Below are 16,996 nucleotides of genomic sequence, written 5' to 3' on the forward strand. Positions count from 1 at the left end.
CCTCATTAATGTACAGGATTATTTTGACCAAGTTCACCAAAATGTCAGTCACCGCTATATTAAATTTGCCAAGTTAAAAAAATTTTTATCCATGGAAATTTTATTGTTAGCATAATTAACTTCCTAATGATGAGGCAAAGATGGATCCTCTTGCTTGTCCAGTACCTAGTGTTAGGACTAGATTAAACTGGTAAAATAGTTTTAATGTAAAAATAGTTTTCACAAGTTTTATTCAATTTTGTCATCTACAATGTTTTACTTGTATGGTTATGAGACACCTAAAATGTCTGTGATATCTCTTATTTTGAAATTAATGTCTTTTCAAGCACAAGCACAGTATCCATAGTATACTACGGTTGGAAGTTATTTCTGCTCTCATTTCCGTCACTCTGCAGTTGAATGCTTTGTACTTTCATTAATAGTGAGTTAAAGTTACTTCGTACTTAAAACTTATTTAAGCCCTATTCATGCCCCCCCAAATGGCTAAAAAGTAAGTGCAGGTGAGGGAATGACCATTAATCCAAGTTCCAATAGGGTCCTATGGTTGGTATTCCACTTAAAGATTTTTTTAGAGTTTGTGATGATCTTAATTGCACTCTTCAGCTAAGGTCAGTGAAAACTACATATATCATTTATGAAGGAACAGATACATTATAATTGTCAGGTTGTAGACAAAATTGACATTCTGCACAAAAAGAGATACAGAACTGAGAAGAACAGACTGCACAAATTCTTCGCTTTTAAAGATGAAGAAGTTGGGAATACAAATTGGTAGAGAGAGCAGACAAAATTAGAAAGGAAAGTTCTCCACAAACACTTGGAAGAAAGTGATTTTTAAAATGTGTGATTTAAAAACTAAATGCCCTAGCTTTTTTTTTTTTTCTCCTTATAGTTAAATGAATAAGAGAATCGGATGAAGAAATTAACAGTTTAAAGTCAAAGAACAGAAATTAAATATTCCTTTCCTGTTGAAATTACTAAAAAGACAGAGGCAAATGTAACATTTTAACAGCAAGATTCACCTGATTTCCCATAGCATTTACCAATGAGATAACATTGTATGCCCTATTTATGGTCATTAAGGATCATTTTCACATTTTGAATAGGAACTAGTGACCCTGAGCCTGGTGTTTACTTAGTGTAAAATTTTTGTGTTTGCAAAATATATAGTTGTCTAGTTTCTGTAATGAGAACAATTTGAAAATAGAACACCATCACATTTAGAAGTTTAGCAAGTTTAAAACAGTTCTTATTTTATACAAAGGAGCAGTATGGAACCTGACCATATGGCCAGAAATTAACCATTAACCATAAAATATATGTGCCCTTTTAACAGTCTAATATATTATTTTGTTATCTCCCGCTGACAGAAAATGGGCTGCAGAACTGCATCTGTAATAGAGAAAGAAAAACTAATGTCAACTAATGTTAACTAAAATTTTCAACAAATGTCAAATTAAAGATATGACTGCTTATGTCATTGAAAGTCATTTTACTTTGTCTTTAATTGATTTTTCAGAACTTCTTTCAAATCATTAGTAACCTCTTAGATGAAGAAAACAAAGATAAATGGGAAGATGCGCAACAGGTAAGATATGCATTTTGTCACTCATCAATTTAAAAAATTGGAAACTATGTGTATTATGACATTCACTGTATCAGAAACACACATTATTTCAGTAAGTCATGACAAAGTGGAATACATGGTTTCAAAATCAGGTTAAACACACACCCTGCTGTAGGTGAAAGGGAATCCTAAGTGAGACAATATTTTGGAGATAACTGGTCCTTTTCAAAAGGGAGTAATTCCAGGACACATTGTCTAATTCATTAGATTAAAATTACATTAAGAATATAAGGCGCTTCTCTTGATGAACAGCTTTTCCTTGCATTCCATGGGGTGATTCATTATGTCTTTCCTCTTGATGTTGTAGTGAAGTACATAGGAAAGCTGAAAAATGCTACTAAAGGCTAGCTGCAATGATGTTTTTATTAAACAAAACACATCACAGCTCTCCTAAAGAACTCATACGTCACCATGAAATAACTTACAGAGATTTAAACAGTAGACCTTTTTTAAAAGGCTGTATTTAGGAATACATTGTGATCGTTAAGGCTGACAAATTTCAGGACTAAGTTAGATATTATGATAGCACTTTATAAAACATTAAAGTCTAACAAAAATTAATTTATAACAAAAGGGTTTAAAATTCAAATGAAAACCATTTTTGGCTTGGATATAAGTATTTCCTACATACTTATACCAAGAACATTATAGGACAATGTTAATATGTAAGTTCATGACCATAGAACTATTAAATTTATTCAGATACAAATAACAATGACAATGAGGTTGAACAGATATTTATGTACAGACAAAAAATTATGGAGGTAGTCAAAGGCAGGGAAACATTTCTATATGAAGAATAATTACACAAAGCAAGATATTTCAGTATGAAAAAGAGTCAACGACATTTATGTGCAATAGAAACTTTTAAAATCAGGAGTGGATTGGAGAATGTGATTTAGGAATGATTAATCTATTCACTTGTGCTTCTTGTAAAATAACTGAAGGACATCAAATAGTGGCAGATTCAGAATGAATACTAAGAGATACTTTTTCTACAGAAAGTCAGGTTGCAGAACTTCTTGCTGCTGAAAGTACACGAGTTAATTGAAAAAGTAAATAGACAAATTAATGAAAAAAAGTCAATATAGGACCGTTCATGGAAAGATCCTGGTTTTGTTTAAGGAAGTCCTTTGGCAAAAAAGTGCTAAAGGCTGGGCAAGAATTCCAAAAGAAGTGTCACTATGTGCATGCCCCTTTATACACGTCCTTAGACATGTGCTATTTGCTACCGCCAAAGGCAAGAAAATGGATTACTTTGATCTTTGGTCTGATCTGATATGCTCATTGCCACTGTGTTATATAGGTACTTGAAATCTGCTCACTTTTAATGTGGTTCTTCATAAATCACTGGATGTTTGAAGATCTTTGAAGCTATTTAGCTTCATTTTTGTAAGTTCATCTTTATAATATGACTAAGAAAGGAAGATCAGGACTTTTTGCTACCCAGTCAAACCTTTCAATAGACATGATGCTGCAGCTGACCCATTGCAATTTAGCCAGGAATCATATTTTTCTTTTGTTGTTTATCTGTTCCTCTCTGTAAAAGCCAGCTACAAAAATAGACAAGGTATGTCATTTTCCTTAGTGGTGATGGATGGAAGCAGCAAAATCACATATATGTTGGCAGTTTCAACAAACAGAACCAAGATTAGGGAACCAATATTAAGCAACTATTTTAGCCCCACTAATGAACAGAGAGGATTCCACTCCTTATGTTATCAGCCTTGTCTTCTTCTACCCTCCACCCTGCCTGTCCATCAACTGTCCCCTGAAGATCAGGGGATGACAACACCTAAGGGGAAATGGTGAGAATGTGGAGGTAAAAGAGGGAACAAAAAATCTCCAGTTCCTTCCCGTCATTGCTGCTGGTAGAAGAAGTGGTGTTGTAAAGGAGAGGAGACAAGTTATTTCTATTTTTCTCTAACTCCTCTCTGCCTGGTAATTCATTGTCTTGCAAACCTGAGTGTAGGCGGGCAGCAACCCAAGCAAGCACCAACATGAGCTGAATGTAGGAGTAGTGGGGCCTGGTGGCAAAGCTAGGGAATTTACTAAATCTTAGACTTCTGAGCTATAGCACCTGAAGAAACCATACCACTGGTCTTGTTACTGGTCTTGGGCAGTTACAGAAGCAGTCTCAAAGAAACTGTTAAAGAAAGTAGCTCTACATACAAGCTAGGAAGGGTGAGCTGGACTCCCAAGTACTCTCAAGATTCTTTTTTTCTTTCGCTATTGAAAAAAACAAGCTTTCTTATAGAAAATATTATTTTTTGTCATATTTTGGATAAAACACTGAAAAGTTATGGTTGATTAGAATGGGATTTTAAAACAGAAACAATATTATTTGACATTACTACATCCTGTGTAAAGACTTTTTTTAGTTTTAAGTCAAAATCAAGGTAGGAATTGAACTTGAAAAGAATGTGCACAAGTCATTAAGTGCTGTGAATACAGTCTAGTGCAAACACGACTGACTCATTAAAAAAGAGTAAAGGTGATTCTGTTTCCAGTTCAGCCACTCAGCTGACTTTTTTTTTTTTTTTTTAAAATGAAACATTGTAAACCTAGGGGCAGTATAGCCAACTTTTTTTTTGCCAGCTTGAATGGTTTTCCTGAGTTCCACAGCTACTGTTAGCATAGATCTCTGTTTTCTGGATTCTTTGCTGGAAAGAAAATCTTACTGTCAGCAAATTGCTGACTTTCTCTCAAGTATACAGCTGCAATGTCTGAGCACATCCTTTTTTCTAGACTAAATGCCAGCAGTTGATACCATTAATTACAGGTTATATAGCATTCAGATAAGCAGCACTCACTTTAATACTTGCTTTTTGTTAAGAGCTGATGTAAAGCACTGCACACAGGAAACCACTTCAAGTCCACAATGTGTAAGTTTATACTGCTGTTTCAAAACACAGGCGCTAGTCTGCATATTCTTCATCACTATCTGCTGGCATCCTATTGATTAGCCAGTACTTCAGATATATAAAAATGTAGAGTACCTCTGTAACACTGATTGTTCAACAGTTTCAGCTGTAGTTATTAATATAAAATTTTAGGTGCAAGAAGAAGGGTAAAAAAATTTCTTTTCACTGAAGTTTATCCTCAGTATATAATCTGTGAGTGTGTGTACCATGAATGAGATGGATGCAAAAACCACACTGCCTCAGTAACTCATCATTAGGAAAATGGAAGTTAAGTCTCCTTCACCTGAAGCAGCATTTGCGACCTGTTAGGTTTATAAATGTCACAATAAATTCTTCATAAAAATGGCAATGCTGCCCTACCTTTTATAAAATGATCCATGTAGAAAACAAAGCACATTGTGAAATTCTCTGTCCTGAACTGAGCAGCTATGGATCTAGACAAATAAAGCAAGATGAAGATGGTGTGCAACATGTTGGAATTTATAGTGTCTATAGGCATTTTTTAGTCTGTATTCCTGGTAGTGGAAAGAATGAGTTAAATATTGCTTATAAAGTAAAATCTGGACATCTCAGTGATATGAAGAAAAAAGCACTGTGAACAGGACATCCATTCTTTTTCTATTGCAAAATACTGTATTATATTGATGGGTTGAGGTCAACTGTATGAGGTTTAAGAAGGCCAAGAGCCAGGTCCTGCACTTCAGCCACAACAACCCCATGCAATGCTACAGGCTTAGGGAGGAGTGGCTGGAGAGCTGCCCGGCAGAAAAGGACCTGGGGATGCTGGTTGACAGCTGGCTGAATATGAGCCGGCAGTGTGCCCAGGTGGCCAAGAAGGACAACAGCATCCTGGCCTGTATCAGAAATAGTGTGGCCAGCAGGAGTCGGGAAGTGATTGTGCCCCTGTACTCGGCACTGGTGAGACTGTGTTCAGTTTTGGGCCCCTGACTACAAGAAGGATGTTGAGGCGCTTGAGCGTGTCCAGAGAAGGGCAATGAAGCTGGTGAGGGGTCTGGAGCACAAGTCTTATGAGGAGTGGCTGAGGGAACTGGGGTTGTTTAGTCTGGAGAAGAGGAGGCTGAGGGGAGACCTTATCGCTCTCTACAGTTACCTGAAAGGGGGTTGTGGTGAGGTGGGTGTTGGTCTCTTCTCCCAAGTAACTAGCGATAGGACGAGAGGAAATGGCCTCAGGTTGCACCAGGGGAGGTTTAGATTGGATATTAAGAAAAATTTATTCACCGAGAGGGTGATCAAGCATTGGAACAGGCTGCCCAGGGAGGTGGTGAAGTCACCATCACTGGAAGTATTCAAAAAATGTATGGACGTGGTGCTTCAGGACATGTTTTAGTGGGCATGGTGGTGTTGGGTTGACGGTTGGACTTGATGATCTTAAAGGTCTTTTCCAACCTTAACGATTTTCTATGATATTGAAAATTGTCCTGTTCATAACAGGCCATAACAACCAAAAATTATTTTTCTGTATGACCTGAACTTTTAGGTTTATTAATAACTCTTTAGACATTTAATGGAGTTTTGATGGTGCATCTTTATTGTTGAATATAACAATTTTTAATGTTTTTGGATCATAGTAGCTTACAGCTTTGAAAATAAATCCTAATTCTTGGAAATATGCTAGTCCTCACCATTTGAAAAGTCATATTGAGAGGCTTCATTAGCAATACAAAGGCTACTGCAGTTGGTTTTATTTTACCTTGTCCAGTTCTGGGCTCCCCAGTAGAGGACATGGATGTAATGGAATGAGCTCAGCAAAAAGCTGTGAAGATGTTTAGGGGACTGGAGCATCTGATATGCAAGGAAAGGCTGAAATCGCTGACACTATTTTACTTGGATAAGAGAAAACTCAGTGGAGATTCTGTTAATGTTAAAAATTTCTGAGGGGGTAAGTAAAGAAGGCTGAGCCAAACTCTTCTCAGTGGTGTCCAGTGACAGGACAAGAAGCAAAGGGCAAAAACTAAAATACAGAAAATTCCATTTAAATGTAAGAAAAACCTTTTCAGTGTAAGAGTTATTGAATGCTAGAACAAGTTGCACAGACAGGCTCTGGGGTCTCCATCCTGGGAGTTGTTCAAAATCCAACCGAATATGGTCTCTGAGCAGAGGGTCGAACTAGATGATCTCCAGAGGCCCCTTCCAACCGCAGCTATTCTACAATTCTAGTACTCCACATCAGTGATCAAAATTTATCGTAACAATTTATATTACTTCAATATTGATTAAAGCAACAAAAGTTTATCATGCTGAAAAGGCCATGGTAGGATTTGCATACAGCTGTTTGTGTCAATAGTTCTGAAATTAATGAGAATATCTTCCAGAGAAAGGAAGAATATTTTAATTAGAATTATTCTGGAATACGAAATGCTTTAACCATTAATGAAAGTAATGGGCAATAATTTTTTTTTTTTGTAAGTGCAGTGAGGTAGTGCAAACATTCCACAATTCCAGTGCAAAGCTGATTTCACATAGCTTTATGGGAAGTAGTGTCTGTTTACATGAGGATCTTATGACAAAATGGTTGTTTTACAGTAACAAAAAATGTTCAGTATTGAAACATGGGAAGAGCAGTTTGACTGTTAAGTCTCACATTTCATTTGATGGCATTTAGATTTTATTTTTATTTGCTGCTGTAGAGATTTTGGTATTATAGTTAACAACGTATCTGACCTTCTTTTGTTAGATCTATCCGGGCTCAGTGGAGTTAATGCAGGTGATTGAAGATTTTATACACATTGTTGGAATGGGAATGATGGACTTTCAGAATTCATACCTAATGACCGGAAATGTAGGTAAGAAATAGGAATTTCTTCTATCAAATTTATGACCTATTGAAAAACAGAAATTGCAAGTATGTACTTTAGAGTTGCTGCTTCTATCACAATCCAGACTGGGCTGCTCCTCCCCCTACAGATTATCTCTGTTGCTTGGTTATCTCCGCTCTGGTTTAACACACACAGTATGCTTTACACATCGAACTTCTCCGTAATCGTATCTTACGATCTGAATCAAAGTTTCAGAAATCAAATTCAGAAAATATTCATCAGAATACTGTGAGCTGTAGGTATATGTTAGAGCATTTCCAAGATGTACAATGTTTCAAATGGTAATGTTGAAAATCATGCTAATTGAGATAATAAAGATGTACTTAATAGCTTGAGAAATAGTAATTTTTTTGACATTATGTCTTTTAATTTATTTTAATTCTATTCTCCCAAAGAACATTCCTTGCACATATTACGGTGTTATAATAATCAGCATAGACAGATAAGCAATAATTAAAAAAAGCCCCATTAGTTACCAAAATAATTTAAGCCTATGGTTTCTTACATCAGTTTTTTCCCTCTGTGACAGTTTTGAAAATCTATTCAGATTTATTTTTCAAACTTTGTTTTCAGAACTGGACAGTTGCCAGGCAATATAATCAAATAATAACAAACATCAAATATGAAGATTCTTGGCAACTGAATTCCACCTATTAGTAGACATAAATGCTTCCGGGAGATCTCAGCATTTTATTAAAAATTCAACCAAAAAAAAATTCATTTGAAAAGCTGTTTTCTAAGCATTTCATCTTTCCTTAGTATCTTCTTTATTCAATTAACTTTCTACTGCTGCACTTTTATAATTCCAGGAAAGTATTATGTAGTTCTATGTAATGAACAAATTCAAAATATATGTTTGTCTGATAACAAAATTTCTTCTGTCAATGCATTCTTTCAGTTTTTCAATCAGCATCTTCATGCATCTATATGTCAGTCAGTTTTTCAGCAAGTCATTAGAATTAGTGAGAAAATATGGTCATTTAGAAACTAGTTGGCAGAATAAAACAGGGAAATATGCTGGAATGTTCTATTGAAATACTAACTTGTTGTGCAATAATAAATATTTATTATTGTTGTCCAGTTCATATTTAAATTGACATTGACACCAGCCTCTGTAAGGCACAGCCTTGTATTGGAGACATGTCAAAGAACTGACCATAAAGAACTGTTGCAGTTTTAAAATGTTTAAAACATTTCAGTAAGCAGTTATGGGGAATTTTAGCTTTTAAACAGTGATTATTTCTCTTTACTGTTTGCATTGTAGTACCACTTAAAACTTCTTCCAGTTGTCAGTCCTTCATTATGCTAGACACTGCACAAATTTATAAAGAAAAGACAGTATTTTTCTTGAAATGCTTATTCCGTGGCACTTTTATGACAAAATAAAATGATGAGCTTATTTAAAGAGCACAGCCCATGCTGCCTGGCATGTTGTACTGCATTCTGATCTGTTTGTCGTCTGAAAAATCTGAAAAAAACACTGTAAAATGTTTAAAGAAGATGCATTCAAATAATCGGTGTCTCTACATATTCATGGCTTCAAATGGGAAACAACAACAACTTTCCAATAGAATCATGCTGTGCACTGCCTAGTCTAGATAACTGCATAATCTTAACAATCTTTCTTTTGATTATCTTTCTCTTCCCACATAGAAGATATTTTTAGGCACTCAGGAGTAGGTCTGTTTTTAACTATATAACCATCAAAGGAATAGAAAGAAACTGAGAAAAATAAAATTAATTTATAGGTTTATTCTGACTACCTAGCTCTGTGCCTTGACATTTTGGCATGAGTTTATCCTCTCTTTGCTCAGTCAACCATCAAAAAAGGACAGGGTCACTGCTGTGCAACTTCTTGACCAGAATACTTGAGCTCAGGTGACATGGTGAGATGAGGATTGAAGGTTGTTATCAGCAAGGAGTAATTTCTTATTTTCGCAAACAAGAAGGAATATATCTGGAATAATTCAGTTTTAGTGGGGTCATCCTCAGGGGGTTGGCATGACTGTGTCTGACTGTGTGCTTGGAACTTAGGGAATGCTTATGTTGATCCTAACTGAGAGGAATGAACTATGCAGTTGTTGCCTTGTCTTAGCATTAATTCTGCTGTACTAACAAAAGTTTAAAAATGTGTGAGGTCTTGTTTATAATTTGTAATAACATTCTTGTCATTTAAGTCAGCAAACATATTCCATGCAGGAAGCAGATATGTGCAGAAAGGAGGCTCAGCTTTTATATTTTCATCTTTAAACAGGACTATCCAATAGTTAGTCCATAATTATTTAATATAAAATATACCCTCAGCACCTTCAGATATTCTAAATGCCTTTTGCCATATTTTCATTTTAGAATCACTTTACATTTCAGATATATGAGAAAAAGGATTCAGTATTAAAGATGAATTGCTGTTTCTTGTCAGAAAAAAATATCCAGTTCTGTAGCAAATTTCACAGTATTGCACTGAGTTCTTGGTTTCCTTCTACTAATTTCAGTTTACAAGTTCATTTCTAAGTGAATGGCACCATAGTGGTCCATATGCGATTTGAACATCTAATTGTGTTTAACAGATATATTAATCTCCTGAGGACCTCTGCAGATGGAATTTTATTTTCTCTTTCAAGATGCAGAAGCAAGTAACTGGCTTACCAAGTTACTACAAAACAGCAACGTTGCAATGACCATCCATTGCACATTGTCAGCTCATGGCACATGGGAAGTGATGAAAGTTACCTTAACTGTATGGTATGCTATACCAAGCCACATTATTATACAACTGGAAGTAGCTAAGAAGGTTCATAAGGACAGTTGCCATGCAACTGTTAAACTTCTCAGTGTGGTGGCTTTTAACTCCAATTTTTCATTACTTCTGAACAAAACATCAGAGACTGGTTCCAAAACCAGATGATCCAATATCTGTGCTTTGGGGTTTATTTAGGCAGTTCATTCAAATCAAATGCATTTCCATTAAGGCAAGGGCCGATCTTCTCTTAGCTCTTCGTTCAAGAATAGAGAATATGCTATGAAAAACTTAACAAATGTAAAAGCAACAATTTGCTGTGCTCGTGCATGGCTGGGACAACTGGTATTTATTTTATTTGTGTGCTCTCAGTTCTATATTATATTCCTTTAAGAAATGATCAGGTGAAATAATAGCCTCTGATAGGAGGTAGAAGCCTCCTTCCTCATCCTGCTCCTTCTCTTCTTCTTCCTCTTCCTCCACCTCCTCCTCAGGACCAGCTGAGCAGGCACAGGAAAAGGACAGTGTGAAAAAACAGGAACTTTTGCTACCACTCAGAGTCCCTGAATTAGCTGAAAGCACAGACCCACCTGCAAGGATACAGTGTGCAGTGGGAGAAAATCTTTTAAACTGTATTACCATTCTGTGTTAACAACTTGCTCTCAGTTTTCTCTGTTTTAAAAGGTGAGTTCCTGATTTTAGATTAAAGAATTAATCTTGGCATTTAAGATCCTTTTGCACTTTTTTTGAGAGCTAAAGGCCTAAGCAGATTTACTTCAGGGCTTTGACTGATTTGGGATCCTATCACAGTAAACCATGAAGAGTGCTGAAGAAATGTATTAAAAGGTGGCTGAACTGCTATGAAGGAATATTCATCCTGTAATTTATAAAAAAAATTGCTAGTCTGGAAGATTAGAGTGCCACAAGCATAACTGTCTTTAAAGATATGGGTAGAATATGGAACTGGAAATAGGGAGCAGTATTAGGAGATATATATTTTTATGGCAGATCAGGATTCTTGTGTAAAGGGAAGTTTTCCCTCTGTTGTCAAATAAATTTCTGTAAGAGCAGCAGCCAAAAAATAGTTAAAAGGAGACTCTCTTGTCAAAAATCAAGCTTACAGCCCTTAGAAGATATTAATGAGAACACCAAATAATCTTGAAGTGCACTGTGTTGTCATGGATGTTATTTGGAACTGACAGAAAATAAACAGAATTTTCTGCATGAGAAAAGGCACTTTTTGTTAATGTTAATTTTGTGAATACTAATGTTTGAGTGATCAGTAATGTTCTAAAATATGCAGATATCACAAAGTTATTTAGACTAGTCAAAGACAGGAAAAAATTAAGATCTCCAGGGGGTATAGCAAAATGAAAAGAAGAGGACATCCACTGGCAGATTAAATTCAGTCTTGACAGAGCATGTAAGAGGGAGTAGTTCAAACCATACATAATGTAGGAATCTAAAAAAATTCAGTAAAATCCCATGGTCACTTTTCAGAAGAGCTCAGAAAAAGAACATCATTAGTGTGCAAAAAGAGCAGTCTACAGAAAATACAGTTCTTTTTTTTATTTGCAGTAGCCATCACTTGCAGTGCTCTTTTCAGTTGAGATTATATGGTTGGGATTCATTTTACTTACTTCACACACCACAAAGTTTGCGAAAGTCACCCTAAACTTCCTTTATAGTCAGGGGAAACTACTGCTCAGGAGAGCAATTCATACCATGTCAGACATCTAAAGTAAGGACGTGGGTTGCCTTCTGGAAGTTCTTCCACTGGCTATAAAGACAGCCTAGTGACTAGTTCAGGCTTGAATGATTCATGTCATCTACAGCAAAGAGGAGTGCTACTTTGTGAGTAGGTAAAACCCGTAACACAGAGATGTTCAGAGTTGCATGATAAAAAGAAAAAAAAAGACCAAAAAACCCCACAACAGTTTGAGAACTGGAATAATTAGAATAGATATTTAAGAACAGATTGTTAAAAGGGACTAGATGTACACAACTGAAAAGTGAGAAACTAGGCCAACATGTCTGTTTAATCTTGTTCACAGGAAAAACAAAGATTCTTAACCAAACTATACATTAGCACACTTAATTCTGAATGAGCATGAGGCCAAGGTCTTAAGAGGAATAAAATAAAAACAAGTAGACATCTACGTGGTGAATGCAGCTAGCTATGATATAATATGAAATAATGAAGAGGTGTAAGCCATGTTTCCATGCATAAATCAGCTTCTAACTAACAGTCTGATATCTCTCTACTTGAAAATGGCTACTGTGACATTGGTACTCTGATGAGCAATCTAATCCAGTAGAGTAATTAATATATATATTTTTTATTTAAGACATCATACTGAGCTGCTTCAATAAGCTTTATAAATATTAGCAGAGAAAGAAGTCTGATTTCTGCTTTCGCAGACAGTCTAGGATATCATAGGGGAAAAAATTATTTTAACAGTGCCCATTGTCTCTGTCTTTGCATACTTTCTTGTTCCCCCTTCGATCTTCCATTCCATGTTCATATCTAGGAAATTTGCACCAAAAGGTTAAATAATCCTGTAGGCTTATGGAGTGTGTCTTAAAATTTTCCAGTCCTAGCGAGAGATAATGTAGAAATGCTAGTGACTAAAGCTGCTTTCAGAAGATGTCCCCTCTCTAGCTATAAGACACAAGCAGAGCTTTGGGAATCCTAGAAAATGAACAAGCTGGATTTCTGTTACTGTGGGTTCATTCACCTTTTCCCAAGGTAAGATTTTTAGGTCTTGTAAATAGTAGAACCTGTCCATACTTTCTAGAAACCTCTCCACATTATCTGGTTTGTTTACTTATCCTAATGGCACCTGCCTAGTCTGCTTATCTTTTTTGTATCATAGTGAAGTGTATCTTGAATGCAGCACTCGAGATCCTTTGACTCATACATCATAAAAACCATACTGGCTAAAATACACCAAGAGACTGAATCAGTTTTAATGTTTGAAAGGGTTTTTTTTCAAATATATTAAAGAAGACATAAAAAAAGCCACAACATTGATATTAACTTGTCCATAAGGTGTAAACAAAATGTCTAAAATTTTCAGTCAGGAGACAAATATTTTGCTAATTACATACATATATACCCAGAATTAATTTGTAATGAAATTACTGCTTGTTCTGAGGCTGTGTGGTGCTAAAGCACAGTATTGTGAATTTTAAAGTGGATATTTGTGGTTAATTCAGCTGGTAAAATTTCAACATTTTCTTCCCAATAGAAAGAAAATTGGGCCTGTCAGACAAATGAAAATGTAAATTTCGTAGAATGGCCTAAAACAGCCATTCAGTTCTCTCTCCTGTTTCCATCATGTTATTCCAGAACACCGCATGTTTTCATAAAGGAAACTTAAGGGTACAGCCTTTAAAGAAGCACTGTGTGGATTGCACTTATTATTTTTGAGAAGGTGAACAGGAATCATTCCTTGGAGTGTGTCATAGTTCATGTGTAAATACATCTGTAACGATTAATATAATTATGTTTATTTTTCACAGGCAAAAAATAAGGTGAAACTTGTATGGTTTTGCAATGACATACATTCCTAAAAGTTATAAAAACAGAAGTCCCCTTTAATTCATGGAGTATTTATATTGTCTTCAGATTTCTATGTAACTTTTGAAAAACCAGTAAAATACACAACAAAGTAAGCAATATTAATCTAACAATTTTTTCTTACATTTTATCACATAATTTTGCTGTATAGACTTTTGCCAGTTTCCATTGTCTAATTCCCATTTCTTCTCAAAAGAGCCTAAAAGAGCTAGTGCCCGTCATCTTCCCATTTCAGGCTAGGATCTTGCTTTTACAACTGTGTCTATAAAAATGAATCAAAAAGGACCAAATGCAGGCTTGAGAACTGTCCCGCAGTTGTTCATACTGTTTAATTCCTGACACTTCCCAAACAATGTCAAGGCATGGTTCAGGAGATAGTCCAGGTGAGAAACCAGTCCTGGTAGGCATAATTAATTTTTTTCTCATTGCACTGTGGTGCACAGTTGGTCACACTCTCTTGGATAGCGAGCGTGATGGTCAGAGAAGTTCTAAGTTCTGCTTTCTGCTCCCTGCTCCCTGTTCTTTTCATTCATGACTTTGGCTCCTGGTCCTAAACCTCTTTGTTTCACACTCATATGTAGCCCATCAGTCTTTCCTGCCCCAAACCTGTACACTGTCAGTTGAGCAGATGCTCTGTTTTGTGAAAGTGGGCATCTCTCACATTTCTTTCATTATGCCTCAAAAAATCCTTCAACTCCCAAGATTCGTATGCAACCAGTGTAACTCTCCTGTTTCCCTATTCTTCATTTGCTCAAACCATATATAACAGTCTTCTAGTGGCTGAAGGCTACCAGAAGAGACAGTTTTCAGAGAAAAATAGACAAAAGAATAAGAAAACTACAGAGAAAGGTCAATTGGAATGTTTTTTATACCTTTATAAACTTCTGCTCTGTATATATTTATATAATTTCCTTTGCAACAGCCTCAGCAATTCCTTGATCAGATCAATATGTTGGCTTTCAGAAGACCCAAGCTTTCTCCACTGATTCAAGGAGACAAACTCCATGCACACTTTGAAGGTCTAGCTCATTGCAGCATCTGACTTGGTGTGTGAAGTAAATAATCAAGAGCTCATATTTCTTTCTCAGTATCAAATAAGCTTATTAAATGATTCGCATCCCCTGAAAACTTAACTGTGAACAGTGCAAAAAAGAGTAGATTTTTTTCTTTCTTTTCTAAAACTGCATACTCGGTGATCCTGAGGAAATATGGCTCTCAGTTACTTAAGGTCAAAAATTACTAATATCAAGGGAATGTCTATATGAATCTTTATCAAACAATCTTCACAAATGTGGATAAAAATCTAACTTAATTCTATGGCTATATTCTAAGTAACAGTCATAATTCAATAGTTAGTTTTGTGTATACGATTTATTAATTATCCTTAAAGATAAAGTTAAATAAATTAACCATTCAGTATTTTTAAATGGGTGCTATAGGAAACTGGAATAATCTAAGGTATTTCCCTTCACTACCTTATATTAAGTAAGATACAGTGGAGTAAAAGAATCTGAAGAAAAGGAAACTATAAAACATGGAGACATCCAGGCTTCAGTCTAATTAAAAAAAAGGCCTCCAACTGTAACAGAAAGCAGTGTCTGCAGCCCATTTGTGGAAATAACTTTTTACAACATTTAAGTATATGTATCTTAGATTCTTGTATCATACGTAAATTTCTACCCCTGTAAACTCTTTTCTGAATCCTTCTGTTTATAGGCCCCTTTTTACATGAGCAGTTAAAAGCTGGTGTTTCCTAAAGGAATCTATTTGGTTTTATGGCAGGCCCTTTTTTAAAAGGTGCACTTAAGTGTTGCCCTGAGAAATTAAATGTCTGAATTTATTTACTCCTTTGACTTGGACAGCTGCATCTTTAGGTGACTCCCATCAATTTCCAAGTAGAATGAGGCTTGAGGGGTTGGAAATTAAGAGTCTATGGTGGTAACTTTGAGTTAATGGAGTAAATGCACACCCAAGAGAGTGTTATCATGTCATATTAAGGTAGTGCCAAGAGTCAACAATCACATTCAGTGAAGTATAGTGTCAATATATTCCAGACAATACGATCCCCCCCTTAAACAGAGGAGGCATCAGAGTGTCATAGTCTGATAACAAGATGCAGTTCTGCACAGACTGATGACTCATTCTGGGGTTTTGTGTCTCTGTAAGACAGTCACCACAAGAGTGTCCAGCCATCATCTATCTGGTGGTGCATCAGCTAGAGGTGGTCAGCTAGAGATGACATGACTAAGTACTGTAAATAACAAAGTTCACCCTCAGTTTTGATGTATTTTACAGGGTTTTGTTACTCACTACTGAAAATGAAAGAAGAAAAATTAAATAGAATTAAAGTAAAAACTCACAAAATATAAATTAATTAAAATAGGAATAAAACCACTTTCAGCTGGTAAAAAGTAATAGAAGTCAGTGGAAGTAGACTGATTTCCTATCTGAGACTCTGGAGTCAACAGACATTGTTACTTTTAAAGACATAAGGGACAGCTATTAACTCTGCATGTTTCTTGCAGTGTGTCGGAGAGAAGTCTATTACCCAAAAATGAGCTCTGTTGTGAATGTGGAAGTAGCATGGTTTATACCAAGCTAAGGATAGTGATGTGGCATACCAGCTGCCAAAGTTTGTTTTCATTTTCTGGCTTTTCAGGAGAAAAAAAAAATCAAATTAAAAAAAAACACAAAAAAAAACCCCAAAACCAAGCAAAACCCCCAAACCAAAAACCAAACGTAAAAGGAAACAACAAAAGCCAAAAACAACAACAAAAAAAGAAACAGAAAAGAGAGGGATAGAACTTCTATCTAGAATATTAAATCAACCTGCTGTGTTGAACAAGTATACGATTTCTTTGGGTGATGACTGTAGGTTTTAATTCCAAGCAGCAGTACAGCTATGCATTTTTCAAACTGCATAGCCTGAAAGTATCATAACAATTGAGGTAATAAACTGGATAAGCATTTTTCATTTTTCAGTTTAGTTTCTTGAGGGTGTTAATGGATTATTTATAACAGAGGAAAGTGTTTTTATGGTAAATAATTATTTTGACAGTGGAATTATAAGATATTGTTGAGATCAAACTTCAAACCCATGAAAACATATGTAGATATAATTCTGAGTAATTATGTTTGTGCCTGTGTAATTTTTTATTTTTTATTTAATATGGAGAGTTGGACTTCAGTGTACGGACCAAAGGTACTATGTATATCTCTGCAATTCTGTTAAGATCAGGTTGTATAATTGTAACAGAGCTAACAGCATCAGTAAGATCAGTTCAAAGT

General features: G+C 35.6%; 1 protein-coding gene across 1 annotated transcript in view; it reads left to right on the forward strand.

Annotated features, from left to right (window-relative positions):
• The window catches only part of ADGRB3 (adhesion G protein-coupled receptor B3), a gene marked incomplete at its 5' end in the record, with an annotated part of 485,010 nt that overhangs the window by 236,103 nt on the left and 231,911 nt on the right, over positions 1-16,996 (forward strand). Inside the window, 2 exons of the mRNA XM_081997317.1 lie at positions 1,520-1,588; positions 7,247-7,355. Of these exons, the coding sequence (XP_081853443.1) occupies positions 1,520-1,588; positions 7,247-7,355 (178 nt within the window). The remainder of the gene's footprint in view (positions 1-1,519; positions 1,589-7,246; positions 7,356-16,996) is intronic.

Source organism: Phaethon aethereus (genome assembly GCF_964289735.1).
Source record: "Phaethon aethereus genome assembly, chromosome: 3".
NCBI lineage: Eukaryota > Metazoa > Chordata > Aves > Phaethontiformes > Phaethontidae > Phaethon > Phaethon aethereus.